The 24,141-nt window shown below is 34.6% G+C and overlaps 1 protein-coding gene across 1 annotated transcript in view; it reads right to left on the bottom strand.

Moving 5' to 3' along the window:
* Positions 1–2,247: 2,247 nt before the first annotated feature.
* The window catches only part of LOC124362046, a 29,789-nt gene continuing 7,895 nt past the window's right edge, over positions 2,248–24,141 (bottom strand). Inside the window, exons 2-4 of the mRNA XM_046816201.1 lie at positions 22,335–22,577; positions 17,487–17,738; positions 2,248–2,877 (exon numbers count right to left, since the gene is read on the bottom strand). Coding sequence (XP_046672157.1) covers positions 2,707–2,877; positions 17,487–17,738; positions 22,335–22,577 — 666 coding nt within the window. The 3' untranslated portion in view covers positions 2,248–2,706. The remainder of the gene's footprint in view (positions 2,878–17,486; positions 17,739–22,334; positions 22,578–24,141) is intronic.

The following is a 24,141-nucleotide window of genomic DNA, read 5'->3' as shown; positions in this document are numbered from 1 at the left end:
CTACAACAACTGCGCTGTACACATTTTAAAATTGTTGTAATAATAATTTATCATCGTGTTGCACCCAGTCACAAATCTAAAGACATGAGATCCTTCCTCACTAACACTATACAAATTTGGATGATTAGTGTTGGATGAATGCTGAGTTCATCTCCATTTCACCTATTGCTTAGTGCAGCATCTGAAATCTGATGCTGTCACAGACTTGACTCCTGGAATCTGGAGTCAATGTGAGTCTGGAAAGATTTAAAAATTTGGTGACGAAGAAGCTCAAAATAAACTCTTTGCATTGTTTCAAAATTAGAGACACCTAGACAATAAAAAATTAATTCTAGATGAAGAGAGCATCCTCATTGCCTCATCAGAAGCACAATTGTGTGCACTATGATATTTCAGACACAATCCCAAATTACGGTGGAGTAACCGAGCTTTCTACACACATAAAGCAGCTATGGTGGGAAAGGGTTGATACAATACAAATGTTGAGTTCATCTCTTTCACCTTCTTAGGCAATCGACATAGAAACTGAAAATGAGGTGTTCATCGAGACATTTTTTGTAGTCTAAATAAGTGTCTTTGTAGAGATTGTTTCAAACTTTTTCATCATAGACTTTTTTGGATCTTTTCAGATGGATGTTGCCTCCAGATTCCAGGAGCAAAGTCTGTGACAGTGCCAGACTTCAGATGCTGCACTAAGCAGAAGGTAAAATGGAGTTAAACTCAACATTTGTATTGAATCCACCCTTCCCACCATAGCTACGATATGCACAGCGATGTTTTTCAAAATTCTCAGGGTGTCTCTTTTTAATAATAGTTACTACATGGTATTTTAATTACGTATATATGATTTCAAGTTGTAATTCAATGTACCATTCTTTAGATATACATCTCTCTATGTCATACTATTGACAATTTTAATGATCCGATCTTTTGGATAGTGCAATTTATTGGTTGAGAAAAAACAGTGGAGTCTTGTGTATGGAAGATATTATTTATTTACATAAGATACAAGTTATTGAACTTCATCCCTCTCAAAATTCCCCACTTGAGAACCTATAATTTTTGTCTACTGTATGAACATTCACACTGCTGGAAAGACCCAGAATACCACCCACTACAATGCTATTTGGCTCCAGTAATATTTCCTTATCTTTGGTAATTTCATAAAATCTAAACCACTTTAAGGTTTCTTCAGTTCTGAAAATAGAAACAAATCTTCAGAAACCAGATTTGGCGATTCCATGAGCTTGGAAATGATGGTAATTGTTTTTTTTTTTTTTTTATGAAATGAATTTACATATACGTAGCCATGTTACAGCACACACCCTTCACTGTTACAACTCACGTGTCTTCCTCCTTATAACCTTACATTTAATGTGTTACAGTTTAAGATAACCTTGCAGAAAAATAATGAACAATTTACCTTCATCACGTAAAAACTGAGCATGACCTTGATACGGAATTTTATTAGCAAACCTTTTTATGGATGTAGGATCAAGTTTTATTTTCCATTGTGATAATTGGATCTTTGTTCCAAATCATTCATATAAACCTATTTTTAGCCCCCAGTAAAGCTACTTTTGAAATAATATTCATTTTAAATTTCCATTTCAAGACGTTCCCAACCAATCTGAACATGGCGTTGTTTCAGATCTTTGTTGGTCCCAGGTAAAAATGTTGCTGACTCTCCATGCATTTGCAGTCTTTCACTTAAAATTTCTAAGCAGAAGCCTAATTACATTTTTAACTCGTTTGTGATTTCATGAATGACAGTGATGTGTGATTATACCAGAACATACTCGTACACTCCAGTAACTTTTTCGTTGTCTTTGATGTTGAAAGGATCATGATAAGGATCAACTTCTGATACAAATCCATCCTTCTTTGTGTCTTTTATATCACTAATTAAATTGATTTAGATGTGATTGATTCAGTCATTCACATCCAAATGCTCATTGCAGCATCTGAAATGCGTTACCCGACTTCAAACAAAACCTCACACAAACACACTTCTTTTTAGCTAAGCTATCACCAAATATGAAAACTGTTTTAATCAAACAACTGGATAATTAAAATAAATAAAACTAAACACAGTCTACAAATGCTGCTTTGTTCAGAAATAATCATAACACCAATGGTGCCAACCATGCTGTTTTTTATAACCCTTGTACCATCAAGTGAATGAAATGAACATATTATGGAACAATTTAGGCAAATGTATATTAAGGATTGATGTAATCACTCAAGTTATTTTTTGTAAATTTTTATTCAGATCAATTTTTAATTTTCAACCAACAAACTAAAAATGTAATCTTGAGCTTCAATTCATACAACAATGATTAGAAAAATAAACATTCCCTTGACTAGCTCTTTACATATATGTATAATCAACTATCAATATTTTGAGTCTTTCGTTGTGCAAAACACTTTGGTTAAAGATTGTATCAAATTAATAAAAACATTCATTTAGAAACCATTTAGTAATATTTCTATTCACGAATTACTGGAAAACTTAAAACTATGACACTTCTTAACTTAATGTAATGGAAAGAATGAATAAAATAATAAAAATCGCCGATGGTAAACAGTACATCTTAAAATTTACATTCATACATCACTGATGTAATGCAAGGATATCAAACTTCTATTCAGAAGGCCTAATTGACATTTTAGCGTGTTGGCAATGAAACCAAAAACTTTCTTTTGTCATGAAGTTGTGGTGAGAGGGGTGGGAGGGATGGGATTGGGAGGTCGGTAGACAATCTTTACACTGAAAGAGAAAAACTCGCCCATGTTGAGATTGGTGACGGATGGAGGAATGATCATCACCCGGCCTCTTTCAAACAGCCACTGTGGTTTTAGTAGATTGGACCCCATCTGCAAGACAGAACAAGTTACAACTTGCCATAACAAGCACAAACATATATTAACAATCACCAGCCTGTCACTTGGACATACAATGTTACATTAACCGAGTTTATGTAACTTGACTGATCCAACAAACAAATTTTAAATCTCCAAAATTGATATGACTTTTTACATGGGTGATCCCTAAACTGATGAGCTCAAATAAGCATTTTTGTAGTATTTTACAAAATAATAACATAGAGACTTGAAATTAGTCTTGTTCTTTAGATCTTAAAATGCCCTATTAGGGAAAAAATATAAAATATTCGCCTAAAAAAAAATTATTTGCAAAATATTTATTCTTTTTACTCTTTATTTTTTTTAATAAAAATTTCCTAATTTCTCGCTAATAAACTAAAAGTATTTTTGGAAATTTGTTATTGACAGTGATTTATCCTAAAATTACATATTATGTTTATAAATCCAGAAACTTTGAAGCGCATAAAATTAAAAATGCTCTACTTGTTGGAAAAATAATAAAAATTCACTTACATGAATAAGAAGTAATTTTTTGGAATTCACACACATTCAATGTTCTATTTGTGTTTAGTTTCTGTGTGATCTCTGTTTTTTAAAACTGACTACTGTTAAAACACAATATGATAAAAAAATTTAATATTTACAGATTTTTAAAATGTTTTTGAAACTTCAATGGCAAACATGCTTGACAAGGCATTCAGCATGTACACCAAGACCACACCTTACACACACCTTGCAAGACCTCCGCTTCTCTCCTTCATGATGATTATCCCCTGAATAGGTTCGGCTCAGTTTTTCCTTTTTTCAGATAATTGTGACCTGATAGTGACACAATAAACATTACGCAATTGGAGTTGAGAAGACAGACCAAGCTCGGATGGCACAGCCTTCCTAATCACGATTTTGTTACAGTTTGATGACAAAACATGGTACGTAACAGAATGATCAGTTTTTTTTACTTTGATGCAGATATTATTTCTCTATCAATTGACATAAATTAAGATTTATTTGGCAAAAATAACGCACCCAATTTTTCATGCAACAACAATATATTGTTGCATGTCAATTTTTAGCCGATACGTCAACAACAATATATCGTTGTGTATCATTTTTTGGCAAATTCACTCACAACAATATATCATTGCATATCAGTCAAATGGTTAACTAACAATAATTACATAACGTAGCTATGGTGGGAAGGGTTGATTCAATGTGAAAGTTAAGTTTATCTGTATTTCACCTTTCACTTGGTACACAGTCTGAAAAAAATTGTGCACCTGTGAGATAATGAGAACACATCTTCATCTAGATTACACTGGATGGCTGGTAGGTAAATCAGACATATCTTTTTTTGTAATGTAGATGTTGAACTGGAATTTTCATTTTAACATTTTACAACAGGAAACAGTCAAACCTAATACAAAAATCTGAAATTTTCATTGTAAAATGTTAAATTAATTAAACTTTTGGAATGTGAATAAATAAATCTTAACAACAAGAAGTAGTCAAACTTAGCTTTTGATATTAATTCACTTTACTTGATATAGCATACAATTAATTCACTTTACTTCAGCTAAAATGTCCAAGTTCCCTTGGTGCGTGCACAATTGGAAATTGGAATTAAGCTCAAAGGGATTTTCTGTATTCAAAGGGATTTGTGGCAATCAGTGGTTCCATTCTAAATGCCTGGACTGGTCTGATAAGAACTTCAACAGGTTATACGAGATCAACATTGAATTTTGGTAATGCAATATTTAATATAGCCACAATGGACACAGAACAGTATTACGAAGAGGACCTTTCTCAGCTTCCCAAAGAACATCAAACAATGGAGAAACCCTAAGTATGCACACCACACAAAATGAATATGATAATTTAAAGAGCAATAAAAATATTGGAAGACAGTTTGTTCAAAAAATATGTTGTGTAAAGCAAAAGATCAGAGACATCAATCATTTACGAGAAAGAATTATCGCTGCGGTTGGGACAGTTACACCTGAAATGTTGGTGAACATGTAGCAAGAAGTGGAATATCATCTTGACATGTGCAGGACCACAATTTAATTCTAAACAAAACTTCTCTTCTCATCAAGAATTCTCTTTCATGATATTTTGTACTCAATGATATACAAGGCGTGTTCAGAAAGTAAGTACCGTTTCATTCTACTGCCGCTGTAGCACTGCAATTAGTGTTCAGCACATGTGCACTAGTCGTCCTTGTTCACTGGCTATCGACTCATGCCATTTTAGTTGTTGTACGTCGTGTTTTCAGTTTTCTCTGAACATTTTTAAATGTTTAAGACAACTAGTGATCCTGCCGATTGTGGGATTCGTTCTGTAATAATATTTTTGAATGCAAGGAATGTGAAACCGGCTGAAATTTTAGTCAACTTTGAGATGTTTACGGGGAAGACGTGATGAATGAAGCAATGGTGAGAATGTGGGTTAGAATGTTCAATGGCGGTCGAACAAATGTGCATAAGAATCGAAGCGGTCGGCCTTCTCTTGTCACCGATGATGTGGCAGTTCACAAAAAAATTCCAAGAGAACAGACGTTTCACTATAACAACGCTATCTGACAACTTCCAACAAATTTCACACACTCTTGTACAAAATTGTTACAGACTGCTTAGGTTATCGCAAGCTGTGTTCCTGATGGGTTCCAAAAATGCACACTGACGTGCACAAAACCAAGAGACTCGGAAGTGCTTTGACTTTTCTCATATGGTACAGTGATGATGGTGAGGAGTTTTAAACAAAACTGTGACAGGTGATGAAACTTGGGTCCGTCACGTCACACCGGAATCCAAACAGCAGTCAATGGAGTGGCAACACAAGCAATCCCCGAAGAAGCAAAAATTCAAAACGAAAATGTCTGCACAAAAAAATCATGTGTACTGTCTTTTGGGATTGGAAAGTTGTTTTACAGATTGATTTTCTCTCAAGAAGTGAAACTATTAATGTGGTAAGGTATTGCGAAACCTTAAGAAAACTAAGGCGCGCAATTCAAAACAAATGGAGAGGAATGCTCAGTAACGGAATTGTATTGCTCCATGACAATACTCAGCCCCATACTGCTGATGGCACTCAAACATTGGTTCAACAATTTCGTTGGAAGCAGTTCGATTGCCCGCCCTACACCCTGGACTTGATACCGTCTGACTACCACTTGTTCCTGCACATGAAGCGCAAGCTAGGCAGCCAACTCTTTGAAACCGACGATGCAGTGAAAACTGCTGTGGAGTCATGGCTACATTCGTTGGTGGGAACCTTCTTCAAAGAGGGTATAGACAAATTGATCACCCGCTACGAAAAGTGTTTGACATTGTTGGAAACTATGTCGCAAAGTAGTTTAAGGTTTAGACTTTCATCTAGAAATAAAATATTGTTGACAAAAATTGTTTTACTATATTTTTTAAATACGGTACTTACTTTCTGAGCATGGGAACTTACGTACTTAAAACTAGGGAGTTCTTTTTCAACACCCCGTATTAATAAGGGGAGAGTTGCAATAATATTTATACAACAGGATTAATCTGCAACGGACATTCTTTTCCTTTGTCACCATATCCATCTCAACATATCTTAACCAACACTGTTACTGCTAACTTAAAATATCTACTCTCCATGCCTGTATTTATTCAATCCGACTGCAGAACATTTTTCATGTCTCATGAATTGTAAACTTTTTGTACACTTCATTTATAAGTGAATCACTCAAGGCTATCGAGCAGTGAAGTCAATTTCATCTTGGGTTTCCAAACCTGGGCTTGTTTTTCTTAAAGCTCACAATTTTAATTCTACGAGGTCTGTCCAAAAAGTATCCGACCGCCGACCAGTAGGCGGCCACGGCGTAACCGACCGACTCAAACCGGTTATTGGAGTGGAGGGGCAAGCCTACTCCTTCGCATATTAGGCACTGAAAATGATCCGGTCACTCAGTGAGTTACAGCGCTCTGTTCCGTACAGTACTGCCGTGTGTGTGCGTCGCATTTCAATATGACTGAACGTGTTGAGCAGCTCATTTGGATTAAATTTTGCCAAAAACTTGGCCATTCAGTATCAGAGACAATTACTATGATACAGGAAGTTTATCGTGACGTGTCTATGGGCGATACACAAATAAAAGAGTGGTTTAGGCGGTTTAAAAATGGCCGCATATCAGTGGAGAGTGATGACCAATCTGGCAGGTCTTCAACGGCCAGAAACGCTGAAAATGTTGAACGTGTTTGTGCAGCAATTAATTAAAACCGTTGATTTATTGTCCGAGAGGTGGAAGAAGATTTAGGAATACCAAAATCGTCAGTTTGTAACATTTTACACGAAGATTTAAAAATGAACCGTCTTTCGGCAAAATTTGTTCCTCGGCTGCTGACCAAAAGACCAAAAGAACTGTCGACTTGAAATCGCACAGGAAAATCTGGATTTGATAAAAGTAACCCACGGCTATTTAAAAAAGTTATTACTGGTGATGAGTCATGGGTTATGGCTACGACCCTGAAACAAAGGCTCAATCTTCACAGTGGAAAACTCGCGAAGAGCAACGGCCCAAAAAAGCAAGACAAGGTCGAAGCAATATCAAGACAATGCTGACAGTTTTTTTGACCAGGACAGCGTTGTTCATCACGAATATGCTCCAAGAGGCCAGACAGTGAATAAGGAGTATTATCTTGAGGTCCTAAGGCGGCTACGAGATGCAGTGCGAAGGAAATGACCTGAACTGTGGACAAGCCGTGACTGGATCCTGCCCCACGACAACGCGCCAGCTCATTCCTCAAATCTTATTTAGCGTTTTATGGTCAAACACGACATCAACCAACTACAACAGCCTCCCTACAGTCCTGACATAGCTCCTTGTGACTTCTGGCTATTTCTGAAATTAAAAATTCCTTTGAAAGGAAAAAGATTTAAAGATGTTCAACAAATAAAACAAAATGCGACGAAGGACCTATTAGCCATTCCGCAAAATGAATTTAAGGAGTGTTTCCGGAAGTGGGAGGTGCGTTGGAATAAGGTAGTGGCTTGTGGAGGGGGGTACTTTGAAGGGGACCAGATTGCCATTGCCACCGAGTAACGTCAGTTCATGCCAGATGTCAAAGTCGGATACTTCTTGGACACACCTCGTACTTAATAATTCCTTGCTTGAAGCCATCCCCCAACACAGACACACAGATGTGTATGCTTGATGAGCGAGAAAACCATTTCTACAAGACACTTTGCTCGTACTCTCTCTACTGGAGAACCTATCCTTCAATCAAATTGTCTTTAAACTTATTGATGAATATCACTCATGGTGTAGAACCCTCAAGAAATTTGTCCACTGAATCATCCAACAGAAGATACTGAGATGTTACCATCCCATCAGACGTGAATAATAATGAATAAATTTATTTTATTTTTCTTAATAAAAAACATGGCAATACATACATATATAAGTTTGAGAAATTAAACTGGCCACTTTAACAAGTTGTGTGGCCAGTGTTGTAAAAAACATATAAATTACAAAAAAGAATCATTACTGTCTAGCATTATTTGAAAGTCTTTGTATCCGTCTGCTGTAACATCTGATGGTAAATAATTCTCTTTAAAAAGTATAATATATAATTTAAAGTGTAGAAATAAAATAAAGTACATAATTGTGAAAAAATTTAAGTATATTATATGTATAGTATAAAAATATAAACTGCTATACTAAGAAGCTTGTGAGGTAGCCTATGCCTGTTGATAATAAAGCCAAGTGATTGCCATCCTGGAAAAATATTTTTGATTTGTTGCATTATTTATGTGAAGCGGAAGTTGATTAAAAATTTCGAAACCAAGTACTTAAAGGAATGACGGAAAATCGATTTATTTACTTTGGATAGTTTAAAATATTAACTTTCAAAGCTTCTTGTACTGTAAAGATGATTTGGCATGATATTTTTTCTATTTCCGCTCCGAATAAAAAACTATCTCAGGACTTCAAAAACGAAAAGATGCTGGATCTGTAAAATACGCAACTGCTGGTACAAAGGAAAAGAGCGTGATAGTTTAGATTTTTTAAGAATTATACACAAGAAAAAGTTTTGGGTAGTTCTTAACTATTAGTTTTGTAAGTAACCCTCCCCCATTATGGCAAAGCATAATGTAATTTTGAATTAATTAAAGCAAAATAAAGGGTTCTCAAGAGAGATAAATTACAAAAATTTCTTAAAAAATAAAATTTTCTGATTTGTGATCTTAATTTTGAGTCTAAGATGTGAGGTGCAAAGTAAGTTTCTCATCAAGCAAAACTCCCAGATATTTCATAGATTTTACTTTTTCTAAAGGTTGACAGGTTTTGTATTACAGGTTGATGAATGAAAAAATTATAGGAGTAGGAATGTCAAAGCCAAAGAAATTAAAATTAATAAATTTCGTTTTCTAACATTTACTTGAATTTTGTTTACAAAAAACCATTTTCTAACTAGCAGAAGATGAGTTAATTGAATTGGTAAGGTTAATTAACTTGTTTGAGAATAAAAAAGTGCAATATTTTCTGCAAAAGCATTTATGTTTCCTTTAAACTTTAGTTCCAATAAATTATTTATAAAGATTAAAAAAAGGATAGCAGAGGTAGTTAATGATTATGTAAACAAGAAATGTAGCAATGTCATCAATTATATGTTTTAATAAGCCAATGTTAATTCTATCCAGACCAGTGGATTTTTTACTTTGTAAATTATAAACAATACTTTTGACTTCATCTACAGTGGTAGGCACTACAAAGAAAGACTCATTGAGGACACGGGTAGGAAGTGGGTAGGAAGTAATTTGACTTGATATGTTCCTTGCTGACCAGACTGTACCGAGATAAGGTGCCTGTTGATTTCCTTAGTGATGGAGCGCTTATCACTGGTGGGCTCTTATCACTGTTCTGTTATCAAGTTCAAGTTGGTCTATGCATATATCCTTGCTGCCTCCTGTTAGATTATTTATTATTTTCCATTGGTGGGAAATGTCACCTTTACAGTTTTCTAGCTGCTGTGTATATTATTCATTTTTTACAAGGTCAATTTCTGATTTTAGGTCATTGGAAAATTTTTAAAAATAATTGCCAAACCCTTTATCATAGGGCCTTATTTTGAAAATGTTATAGTTTTTTCTTTTATCTATTTTTTCAGAAGATTAGACGTAATCCAAGGGCTCAATGACTTGGCTTTCCTTAGTTTACGATTTAAAAAAATTTGTTTCCTACTACCAAAAAGAATTTGCATGTCCATTTTGTAATCTATATAAACAAAGTAGTTTAAAATGCAATTTGTTTATTCTAACATTTAGTAAAAGAGCATCGGCTGATATTATATTGCATGCTATTGTGATTTGTTTACAGTCGATCAAGCTATCAACAAAACGTAAAATACCACCCGATTTGTAATTATTATTGCACTTGGCAAATAGATTGTAACCTGGTAATGTATAAAGACATAATTCATCACTGTTAATCCAAATTTCACTGAGAACTATGAAATGGATTTTTTGTTTTATCTTGCTTAGTTCTACAACAAGTGCATTAACATTTTTTCTCATACTTCTAATATTAGTATAAATTAAATTATAACTATTTAGTATAATTCCTAGTTAAAAAGGTCTTGTAGCTCAGAATGGATATTATCCAGCTGTTCAATTGAATCCATTATAAATAATTATAAATGTGACATAAATTATTTGAGATATAAATCACATAAGTAATAAAATAACAACAAGAACAAATAAACAGAACTTTAGTAATATTAGCAACAAATAATAAATACTATATCTAACAATAGTGCTACCATTACACCACAGAGCGCTCACTTTTTCCGATTCAATTATTTTGTATTCACCCGGCAAGTGAGAAATCTAACAATAGTGTAACAGTAAATAAAGATCTATGAAAACAATAACTTAACAAGAAAATTTAACAAGGACTTACAGGTTTACTTAAGCTTGTTGAGTTCCTCGTATGAGTCAACCTTTATGTATCATTCCCCCTGACACCTTCTGACAAAGAATTTACCCACCCTACACCAAGCATATTGATAACCTATTTCCCTGCATTTTTGTTTCAACTTAGATAGAAAAATCTTGTTATCAGGAGTCAAGTGTTCATTGATGTACACGGTCTTTTCAGGAAAGGTGAAGTTGATCTGACAGGCGGTTAACCCAATTTTTTCTTTGAACTTACGCAGCACCGAGTCACGGGTTACCCTCCTGGCGAACTGCACAATGAGAGGAGATGGGCGGTCTTTCTTGAAGGACTCAGTGAGCCGTCGAGATGTTGTTCTCCGTGAGGTCCACTCCGACGTCCTTCACCAAAGCGATGATGTCTTCCCTCGGAGTTTCTGGAATCCGCTGACCTCTATATTATTTTTTCTGGAGTACTGCTTAAGTACTCTTACTCCATCCTTTAGAGAAGATATCTCGGTGTTTAAGGCAGCACTCATACTCCGAAGGTGCTCGTTTTCCTTCTTCATCACGACGAGTTCTTCCTTTATATTTTTCATTTAAGTTGTTGATTCGTCCATTTTATTAGACAAGAACTACACAGCTTCAGCCAGTCCGTCTATCTTGTTTTTTGTGCTTTTCATTTCATCACATAACTGAGATTTAAACTCCTGGAGTATTTCGCGGAACTCAGTACTGGTAGTTGAGACATCACGACAGACTTTACACTTCCAGTCTCTAGAAGAGCGAGTTTTTGGTCCCACGACGTCGCCATGGATGCATCGTGCATGGAAATATTTCTCGCAACTTCCAGCGCATTTCACTTTCTGCTCATTATCAACACCATCGCAAGATATATCACAGATGCCACAGACAGACAACATTCTTAATAAACCCTAGATAATAAGTTCATAAGTTGCATAATTGCAACACAATTCGAGAGCTAGGTTAGTATTGCGGCGCACAGGAACAAATATATGTGAGGCAAACAGCAAGAGTGATTGTACTCTTGATTGTCTTATCATATCGGCGGACAGAGTTAGACTGAAACTATGAAAACAACAATAAGAGCCCAAATCAACAGGCTAGATGTATTTACTGAAGCTGGAATAAATGTTTTGGTTGAATTTAAACACTCTAGTTTTGTTCTTTGTGCATAAGAACCTTATACGTCGTCCTAAACGTTTTCTCTTTATCACACAGAATAGGGAGTTCTTTATGAGATTGAATGTATGTCTTGCTTAGGGAGAGCGCAACAGACAGCATATGAATTTTTCTGGGACAAAAAAATTACATGAGCTCAGGCACAAGGCGGTCTACCAATCCGATGTGTGGAAATTAAGTCAATTTAAAAAGGTCAGTACATAAAAGCGTTCATCTTTACAGTCTTTTCCTTTACTTTATTACCCCTTTTCCTGTTTGCTTCCAATGTTGTGTCTTTACTTTAAGGATGTTAACACCTTATTTCTTTAATTTAAAAGCAGTTTAACCTAATTTGCCTTATAGTCAATCCTGTATACATAAGTGGATGAAATTTAACATTAGGCCCCAGTTTTAGGCATCTTACCTGTATAGCTACAAGATTGTTTACAATTAGTTTCATTGCTATAGTAAACCCTTGATAAACTCATTAACCCTAAATTTTGCAACTGAAAAACTTATAATAGCGGACACTTTTCTATATTTGAGCATAATTATTTAACCCTTTTAACCCCAGCCATTTTTCCATGGACTTGCCAGAAAGCCCATGGCGATAAGGGTCCGTAGTGCAGAATTGAGGAAAAATATATCTAGTTTTCTTATTTTTTGAAGATAACTTTTAGGTTTTTGTTTTAAATTGTTCACAAATAAGTGTTACTCTTAGATGTAATAGTTAAAAAGTACTTTTACAGAATGATTTGTTTTTTTTAGCGTATTTATACATAAAAAAATTTTAATTTTTTTTAATTTTTTATAGTTTGGACATACTTAAAAGGGTTAGAAAAAAAATTGTAGCCCTGAAAAATGAAGCAATTTTGTTGTACACATATTTCTTACTACACAAACAAAATTTGAAGAACTTTCCTTGATAAATGCAGGAGATATATCCAATTAATTGTATTGCTGCATAAGCACTTCTTCATATATTTCCACATACACGTCAGTAGAAGTATACAGATATGTCTTGTTACTTGTACACAAAATTCCCTTCTGGCAGGAACATCTTCAAAAAAATTGTAGAGAGCCCTAAGAAATTTAACTAGATTCCACTTAGCCCCTGATTTGAACACATTTTTGAGGATGTGCAAACCACAGGTGCCTATAAATAAAAAGTATAGGATCATCATCATTATTCTCAGTCTGAAGTTCCTACTCCAGATCTTTCACAGACTTTAAATTTTACATTAAGTCTATCGATAGACAACGAGAAATGTTTTTTTTTTACATTTATGTGCTTTGATTGACTTCTGAATTTTAAAATCAAATTGCTCCCAGTGCTTTTAGTCAAAGAAGTAGAGGGTAAAAATATCTTGTGGTCACTTCATGACTTACAGGATCCCAATACCTTAGTGCAATACCCATTTACTATTCTGGCTAACTTTATTCATGCTTTCGTCCAATATAGAAACAAAGGCAGAGATGATTCCTGGACTTACTTGTCCAGTAGGTCTCGAAAATACTCAACAATACCAAAGTTCACCAAATAACCAATTTTAATTTACGCTCAAGTGAAATTTTTCCTGCGATTTGACTATCCATAAATTGACTCAAACACTTTGGATGCAACTCCTGATAGCAGGGAAAACCAGCCTAAAACAGCTACCACAAAAATTTTCCAGGACCAACTTTTGAATTTCAATGACTTTCCAATGACCTACTTTATTTCCATGACTTTCCAGGAATTCCAGAAGCGTGGCCACACCTATGTATATTGCGATAGAGTTAAATAATTACAGAGTTTTGGAGTTAGACTTGCATCATAACTGAAGTAATGTTAAATCCAATTTACTTCACACTGATCTCCCCACAAATCACTTCAATTTCAAAATCGATAATTAATTATGAGAGTTTACAGCCTTATATATGGCATTTATCCTTAGTCAGTTGAAATATTTAAGAAACTTATTCTAGAAATCAAAATAAAACATTGTCTTCTTCAAAGCTTTGTCCACCAAATCACCGGAATCATGTTCATGACCAAATTCAGCCACAGAGATCATTGTAAAATATTCATATTTAATATGTTTATTATGTAATTGTTGAAATTAGTAACTATGGTTATTACACATTCAGCAAAATATCATTCTAAATTCCAAGTTAGTGTGACCTATACATAAAATCTGAAGTATTAGTAAAACATTCACTGGAGGAAAAAACTACAGTCCACAAGAAATATACTACACCTATAAATGTTCCATCCGGGTCTGAGATATTTGTTCAATATTTTGAATATTCTGAAATCGGCTAAGCTGAAACGAACACTTTAAATGTCAGTGAGCAGCCGGGACATCAACCCATGCAGCAAAAAAATTCTCCGTTGATTAAGAAGATTTTAACTGACAACCAACACTAAATGTCAGTGAGCAGCCGGGAACATCAACCCATGCAGCAATAATTCTCCGTTGATTAAGAAGATTTTAACTGACACCAACACTAAATGTCAGTGAGCAGCCGGGACATCAACCCATGCAGCAAAAATTCTCTGTTGATTAAGAAGATTTTAACTGACACCAACACTAAATGTCAGTGAGGGGGCTGGGACATCAACCCATGCAGCAAAAATTCTCGTTGATTAAGAAGATTTTAACGGACACCAACACTAAATGTCAGTGAGCAGCCGGGACATTCAACCCATGCAGCAAAAATTCTCCGTTGATTAAGAAGATTTTAACTGGACACCAACACTAAATGTCAGTGAGCAGCCGGGACATTCAACCCATGCAGCAAAAATTCTCCGTTGATTAAGAAGATTTTAACGGACACCAACACTAAATGTCAGTGAGCAGCCGGGACATCAACCCATGCAGCAAAAATTCTCTGTTGATTAAGAAGATTTTAACTGACACAAACACTAAATGTCAGTGAGCAGCCGGGACATCAACCCATGCAGCAAAAAATTCTCTGTTGATTAAGAAGATTTTAACTGGGACACCAACACTAAATGTCAGTGAGGGGCTGGGACATCAACCCATGCAGCAAAAATTCTCCGTTGATTAAGAAGATTTTAACGGACACCAACACTAAATGTCAGTGAGCAGCCGGGACATCACCCATGCAGCAAAAATTCTCCGTTGATAAAGAAGATTTTAACTGACACCAACACTAAATGTCAGTGAGCAGCCGGGGACATCAACCCATGCAGCAAAAATTCTCTGTTGATAAAGAAGATTTTAACTGACACCAACACTAAATGTCAGTGAGCAGCCGGGACATAAACCCATGCAGCTGAAATTGTCCATTGATAATGAAGATTTTAACTGACACCAACACTCTAAATGTCTGTGAGCGGCTGGGGGACGTCAAACTATGCAGCTGAAATTGTCCTTTGATAATGAAGATGTTAACTCACCCTCTAAAATCTGTCATCAGGCCCGGACTTCAATGAAAGCACCAGAACTCATATCAATAACATATTACTTGCACGACAAACTATGTTTTCCCCAGTGTAAACTTTTCACTAACCCCCTAAAATTTTGGTAATTTACTGTTTATAAACTAATTCTTAAATTCTGTAATAGCTTAGTGGACTCAAGTATTGCCTGTACTTGGGGGGTGGCGGAGGGTAGCTCGCAAATAAAAATGTTGATAATATTTCTTGTTTTTATTTACAACACTAGTATGAAACTAAAAATGAAATATCTGAGTTTAATGAACCATAAAATTTAAAAAAATTAAATATTTCTATAATTAGTGTATTCAAAAGTACGTGAAAAACTAATATTTTTTTACATTCTTGCTGTCTGAATATTGCCAATTGGATACGTGACAGTTTGTTGAATCGTGTAAATATAACACATATACCTTCAAAACCCTTTAATACTTTCTGGAGTAAATATATATATATATATATATATATATATATATATATATATATATATATATATATAGATATCGTCAGTAGAAGTATACAGATATATATACTTGTTTTTGCACTTTTGAAATAATAACAATTGTAAAATAACACAAACTAATTGTAATGGTTTGTAAGACTAAAAACTTGTTTAATTTTTCAAAAAAAGTAAATAAAATAATATTTACAATATATACATTTTATATAAACAACTCAATTCATTGTCTTCAAAAATAGCACAATCACCACTAATAATAGGGTACTTTGGGATTAAACCGACCACACAGTATGAAGAACACAAAAATATAAATTTATAGAAACAAACATGATAGAACGAAAAAACAACTCTTTAATTACAAAATTACACGCATTTCCAGGCATTGTGATTGGTATTGTCGTCGCTGTTATCTTATCTTTCTCGAGAATCCCGATTACAACAGGCCTCGCGGCATCACGTGATTTTCACAGTACAGAATTGCCTTTCCATTACAATTCAATTTATATTTCTGATCAGATCCTCTAGAATTTGATATTTTACTGATATGTACTATCTCGAGGGATGTTTTTCTTTCGTTGAGATCAGCGCGAAGGCATGGCACTCGCATTTGGGTGGCGGAGTGTGATCAAGAATAAAAACAAGTTTTGAGTGTTTTTTCAATAAAGAGTTTAGTTTTAGTTTGATCATGTTTGTTTTTATTGAATTTTTGTGTTTGGAGAAATGTAGAGGTAAAACACGGAAGTACAACAAAGCGACGCACCAGCTGAACGGGCGGCGAGACTCTGCAATCACGTTATCTACTACACCACTCGACTTTGACCTCTGTCTAAGGATGGGGAGGGGTTTGCGATAAGACAATTCCTGTTTTATATTGACGAAATATTGTTCTACGCTAATCTAGTAATCAGTAGAAGCAAAATGTCAAATAACGATTCATGTCTGGGTTTGGTCGGTATAATCCCAAAAGTTTACCAATAATAGTGTTTATCAAAGTGTTTTCACTCACTGGTAACTTTTCTCTACGACGTTTACTCATGTTTTTTTTTACTAATAATACAATAAATCACACGAAAAAACAACCATTTCAATCACGCAAACTAATTGAGGTTATAAGTCAGCATACAACAACAATGCAACTGAAGTCGTCTGACAGCTGACATCGACAAATAAACTACGCTCAATGACGACGACATACAATGCCAATTGGAAGGTTATTGTTTTTGCATGTAGCCCGTTTCTTCACCGACTATATACCGAAACTGATGGCATTTGGACATATTATTAGCCAGCTACATTAAATTATCGAGACGTCCGGTATATCGGACGTTGGGCATTTTAGCTAGACCACCTCTGTCCGATATATCGGACGCCGGGGCTAAAAGGGTTAATAATTTATCTCTATCTATAGATGTAAAATCTTGTTAAAATATTGTATTATACGTATATTTTCATGTTCTATACACTACATTTATACACAGTTTTTGAATGGGTTTTTGGTTACAAATACGCATTGTCATTAACAATGAGAAAAATAAAATCTAAAAGATAATTTTCAAGTAGTGTTATAAAAAATGGATGAATTAAATATGAGAACGTATATTTACCAACCTTGCTGGAAAAAGTCACTTTGGCATCATCATTTTCTTTTGAAAACTGGATTTGGTACTGGAAACAGTTAGCTCTAGACAGTGGGATGGGTGCGGAGAGCCAGCAGTTAAGGTAGCCATCCTCTAGAATCTCTAAGCACAGATAAAAGATCCCCATGTTGGAAACGTGAAAAGCCCTGTGGTATTTGCCTCTGCCTTTCATCTTGCAAAAATTATCGAAGTTGTGTGTAAAAGTGGCCACCTTGTTCTGAAACTAAAATTGACATTGGCATTAACTACTTATTTACTCCAATTACAGCTACAAAACCTATCGATTTGGTTTGCTGACACTGTATTATAGTATTCTAGTATAATTTAGCGTAATATTAATAACTTTACCTGTTACCTGTAAGCCGAGGAGTGCCACAAGGATCAGTCTTAGACCCGTTACTATTTATTTTATTTACCAATGACATGATACGACTCTTCTGCTCACTGAGAACTCTACACAAGAACTAGCAATTGATTCATATACAGCACTAGATATGGCTCACCAGTACTGCCACTCCAACGACCTATTAGTCTATATGACCAAGACCAAACAACTGGCATTTGGTAGAAGACGAGATGAAATCGCAGCTCTTCCAGAAGTTGACATGCAACCCAAGGCAAAATTTCTTGGTGTAACAATTGACGAAACTCTTTCATGGACTCAGCATGTTGACGAACTTTGCAAGAAACTTAACACCAGCCTCTTTGTCATTAAAAGAATTCACCACATCAGTGATTTAAACACTGCAAAGACAACTTATTATGCCCTTTATGAGTCTCATCTGAGGTACAGCATTGCTATATGGGGAGGCACTACAGTTACTATCCTACAGAGACTTCTCCCGATCCAGAAGAAAGTAATAAGAACTCTTAAGGCCTAAGACCGAAGGACAGCTGTCGTGAAGGTTTCAAGGATCTTCGCATCTTGACAGTTGTGGCCCTCTACATCCAGGAAATGATTACGTTTGCCGACATGAATGAATTCCATCGGGGAACAGATGTACACCAGTACAACACTTGACATGCTGACAACTTCATCCTGCCAGCACACCATCTTTCACCGAATGGGAGGAAGTCGTCATACATGGGTCGAAAGCTTTACAATTTGCTGCCAACCGAGATAAAGACTTAGAAGGGGAAGAACCTAAAGATGGCACTGAACAGATGGCTGGTGACCAAACCGCACTACACGCTGGAAGAATATATCCACATGAAACATGACCATCTTAGACATCAAGACTGCTCAACTCTAACTTATATTCTGTAAATGTGCAACTTTAACATTATGTATTTTGACGCCGATACATTTCTCTACAAAAATTGTAAATAAAGAGTTTTTGACTTTGACTTAAACTAAAATATCTGAGCATTTGACTTCTCATTTCGCTAAGAAAAGAGACCGATAAAATGGTGTCCTTCAAGGATCAATCTTTGAGCCAGTTTTGTACATCCTTCACAATCACAATTTTAATTTCCAATCCAGAAAAAATTAGTATTAGGCTGATAAAAAATATCTAGTTACGGATATCAAGACGTCAGATTCCAAACTTTTTAAATGTGTTCACTCTTTTTTCACTGAGAGTGGTTTTTTATATTACATTAGGTTTTCTAATGCAAAATACTATAATGTAACAATAGCAAATTATGTTTTGAAAATAATTCTTTCTTAAGAAAAATGAATTTACTGATTTTTTAAATTATTTTAGGGATCTGATCAATCAGGTGATCTATTTTACCACTCGGAAACAGATGACATGTAAATTAACCATTTGGAAGTTATAACCAAAAATAAATGGAGAAAATAGTCAATGCATTAGATTAGGCAATATGCAGAAAGTACATAAAAGTCAGTGCTGTGTGTGTAAACAAGTGTCTACAACTTTCTGCTAGAACACATATGCATTTAGGTAAACAATTATTATAACTCATGAAACAAAACTGGAAATATTATTTAGTGTTATAAAGCAATCGGCATTACCGCTGATTGCACAGGGTGCACTCTTGCGTAACAGTTGGGAGTTACTGATGAGAGGAAATATTGACGTTGGACATGGTTAATTTAATCAATGAGTTCATGGAGTCACAAGAGAATTACACAAAAATAACAAACATATTGAAGTAGGTCTAAAACAGAAATAAATATTTACTGAATTAAACACTTCTATGACTGAGTTTATAAATATAGGAATTAATAGGATTAACAGTTCTAAACAATGTAATAGTAAGTTAAAGCTGTGTCAAGAAATACTATAGATTTGAAGTTGCCGCGGAGCTGGTTTGCTCATTAGATGTGGTTTGGCATAATTAATCATTGTTGAAAAGGTAAGTCTAGAAATATCTACAATATTCCTTTTAACTTGTCACTCATCTCGTATTCTTTCCTTTGTTATATTATGTTATATTTTCACTATTAGAAATTTAAAATGGTGATATCTTTTCACTTTCACCATTTGCCATTTTCAATTACCAGGTTTGCTTTTTGAACATTAGACAAGACAATGAGTAATCGTTTATTAAAAAATAGGCCAACACTATCAGTTTAACCTCCATGGGTTCAACAAATAAATTTGATATCATGCGTATTTTCTCCAATTAATATTACAGTACATGTACAATCAATAGAAAAAACATATACATGTAGAATTATTCTGTATCCCAACGTAAACTGATACATTCGTCTATTCATTATTTATGTATGTTAGCTAAATTGAATAGTAAATTAACTTATTTATTTCCTTTGAAATAATATATAATTCTCATATTCATGATGTTTCTCAAACTGAGTATTCTACTTTCTGAAGCCAAGGGCTGATATTTGTGTTTCATTGTATTTTTAAATTATACATAATTGAGCAGTGTGGTTCGATATTGATGTATTAACAATAGTTACATCTAAGTATTCATGAACCATACACAGTCTTTTTTTAATTCAAATTAAAAAAAAGAAAAAAAAGACTGATGAATACTTAGATGTAACTATTGTTAATACATCAATACATGGTCAATGGAGGTTTTTGATGTAGATGTAATCCTAGTATTGGAAGAGACAGTCATGTCACATTATGACTTAGGAGAGTTCCTAACATGTGTATTTGGTCAGGTTCATTTTTTTATAATATCAATGTTAATATCTCCCATTATTAGCACCGGGTATTTTGATGTTGGTATTTTGTTTAATATCTCTAACATCATCTCAAGGTCTTCTTTCAGATTCCCCTGGTTTCTGTAGACCCCTAGAACATAAACAAATGTATACTCTGTCTCGGTTTTTACTAGAGCACCCTCTATTGTCAGTTCTCTGCAATGATCGGATACCTCAGAGTAGAGTAAGGTGTTTTGACTGGCATATACTGCAACCCCTCCTTTCTAGTAATGTTCCCTGCTGAAGTCTATGGTTAATCCATCTAATCATGTGTTAAACATAAGCAGTTGTTTTTGGTCATGTTGTGTAAGATTGAGTAGGTCTGGTTTGGTGCTGATTAGAAATTCACTTGATCAATTTTCTTGGCTACTCTGTCAGTGTTCTGGAGAAGAATTTTGAGGGGGTTTATTGTACACATTGTGCTGCCAGTTTTTGCTATTTCTAATCGTTGGTTTTTGCTAGATGATATTGTTCTAAAAAATACTTAATGGCCTCTCAGATGTTGCATTAGTATTGTCATTTGTTCTCATGTTTCTGCCTGGTGTTCTGTTAAGGATTCTCTAATGCATTTGTCGGAAAAGTCTAAATAAGTGTCATAGCTTTCAAGAATTGTTGCTGTAATTAGAGGGCCTTTGTGTACCCTGAAAGTTAGAAACACTTGGTTTTTCTAACTTTTCTCTGGAATACATTTTGGGTCTTTCTCTAAATGTGTTGTGGGGAGGAGAGGATATTGTCCTTTTTGTTAACTAGGACCTGGACTTCCTTCATTACGTGGCTCTTTTGTCTTTTTGGCAGGGTGAGGTACTCGCTGTTTTGATTTGCTCTTAGCTATTTGTAATGATATGCTGAAGTGGTTTTTCTTGATGAAAAGTTTTCCTTTTATTTTTATTAGGAGTATTAGCTGTCTTGACTGTACACAGGCTGAAGACTTTTAATGAGTTGGGTGATTGTATGCTGAAGTCCATTTGTTTGTTTGCTCCCAAAGTAAGTGTACTTTGAGATACTTCTGTCCCCAATCTTTTTACCTCTTACTCTAAAAATAGTTTGTTTGGATTTTAGTTGAGCTATCTCAAGAGGTAGCCATGTGGTATCCAAAGAAAAGTCCGACTGAATTTTTGGAGAATGTCCACTAGTGTCTGACTCCTTGCAAGGTCTATTGTCTTCAGTTTTAAGATCTGCTGTTATTTATTTTTAATTAATTTCTCCTCTTAGATGTACTATTTATTGGTTTTTTTGTAATTACCTTAGTCTGACTCCAAACGGCAATTCATGTTTTCCAGAGGTTATTTTCACTGAATCGTGTATAGAGCAGAAGTATCACATGGAATGTGTTAATTGTTCAGCTAATATCAAAGAGACTGAAAACTTTGGAAAATGTTATTATAACATCGTTATATATTTCCATAATAAAACCGTCTATAATTTTACTACTGAATTGTATCTACAATTTATATTTTAAAACCAAGTTTAATTAACTATTCTTTTTTATTTCAAGATACATTTTTATAAACTACGGAAAATAAAAAAAATTCAATTTCTTAATCATGTAGACAATATATAATTATAATATCTATAAGTAAAAACTATGAATATTTTATATCCGATTTTCCTAGCGATAGCTTTGACCTAAAATGAAAGTAAGATCTAAACTAATAGTACAACCATTGTTTCTCTTACTTTATCAAATAGGTGAGCATGGACGACCTCGATGTGTTTGTAGAGGCAACCGTTGGCGATAGGACCACGGTTGCGGCAGGACTCAAGCAGACAAGTGTAGAGGCCGGAAGACATGGGCAGGGGTCGCAATGGGCCGAGGTTCTCTGGCAGTTCAGCCACCACCGATGTACTCGAGTCTGGCTGTACTCTCTGACCTCCACTGTCGGGCAATGAGTTATTGTTGAATGGAGCATCACCACCTCCCTGCAAAATGGACAAAAGTTACTATGCCAGGTCCATACAAAAAAAAGGCAATAAGAATTATATTGAACCTAAAGCCACAAACCTCAGTAAAGGAAACATTTGTGGAACTACAGATTCTTACTGTTTATCGACTATATGTTTATGAAGTAATATTGTCAGTCAGGTCAAGAATCGGAGAGCAAATGCTTAATGGTACTAATCACCAGTACAACACAAGACAGAGAGACGAATTCGCTACTCCTTCTCATCGCTTGGCACTTTTTGAAAAAAAAAAGAACCACAATATGCTGGAATTAACTTTTACAAAAAAATACCCGAAAACATATAAAATCAGAAACTTCTTTTTCAAAATTTAAAAATAAACTAAAAATGTATTTAATACATAAAACCCTTTATTCGTTCAATGGACTATGAGGATAATCTACCATACTCTATTTTAATTTAGTAAAAGATCATAAATACATGGTCTTAATTTGTAAGTTTTTGACACCATTCTATTATATTCATGTAATACAGTATAGAATTTCATTTAGCAATGATCCAAATTTAGAGTTCTGAAAATAATTCTGGTTCCACAAATTTTTCCATTTCTGTAAACTATACCAAGTAATGTTTAATATTTCCCAAAACTTGTGTCACACTTATAGTTCGTTACCTGATTGATCTACAATGAATTGGTAAATGGTAAACGCTTTATAAAAGTCCCCAACACGTTATAAATTTTGCCGAAGACCTAACAAATCAGTCCCCTAAGACTGTGAAGTATGAAATGTTGGCTCTCACTTCAATCTAATGCTCCTTGATTGTGTACGAGTTTCACTGTCAGGGTCAATAAAACTGAAGGAATGGTCACACAGAAATGCTGAAATCTTTTTAATTCATTCTCAATCAATCATTTACTCTTTTTGGCTACATTAACTAATTATTCCTGTATTTTCATGACAAATCGGTTCTATATTTTAAATTATACGCTATTTTTCAAATATTAATACCACTTGTATTTGACGTTTAACTAAAAATATATTTGACCCTGTCCACACTGATTGCTGTGAATAATTGCCTGGAATTTCAATCTGTAACCTAATAGGTACAATATTAAAGGATGCTTTTCCTTCATCGCCAGAAGTGCAGGTAGATTCAGTAAAGCCAAACATGATCAAATGGGTAATGCATTATAATTTATTGTGATCTAAGATATACACATTTAAAAAGCCATCCATCCTTTCAGTACTTGGGCAGTCTCTCTACCGGCATTTGAACAATCATTCCTACCATATCTCAAAAAACTAAGAAACGGTAAAAAATGCATTTCTACTGAAAAAAACACACGTCTTTAAAAATTGTTCAGAATGGAATCCATTAAAAAAGGAATTTTTAAATGAGAGGGGTATTAGGTAAACTTAATATTATCCATGTACCCAAATACAATATTATCCATTAGGCCTATTTAATACAAGTCCTGACAGTTGATGTTCTTCTAACTTGGCAAGCAATTTTCGTTTGATCCGCTGAGCATTTTCATAAAATGTGTAAACAATGTTTTATGTGCTGTAAAACCTTTTTA

The sequence above is a fragment of the Homalodisca vitripennis genome, chromosome 5, assembly GCF_021130785.1.
Source record: "Homalodisca vitripennis isolate AUS2020 chromosome 5, UT_GWSS_2.1, whole genome shotgun sequence".
NCBI classification, from domain to species: Eukaryota; Metazoa; Arthropoda; class Insecta; order Hemiptera; family Cicadellidae; genus Homalodisca; species Homalodisca vitripennis.
Note: the sequence above shows the minus strand (reverse complement) of the source record. Positions and strands in the feature narration are given on the sequence as shown.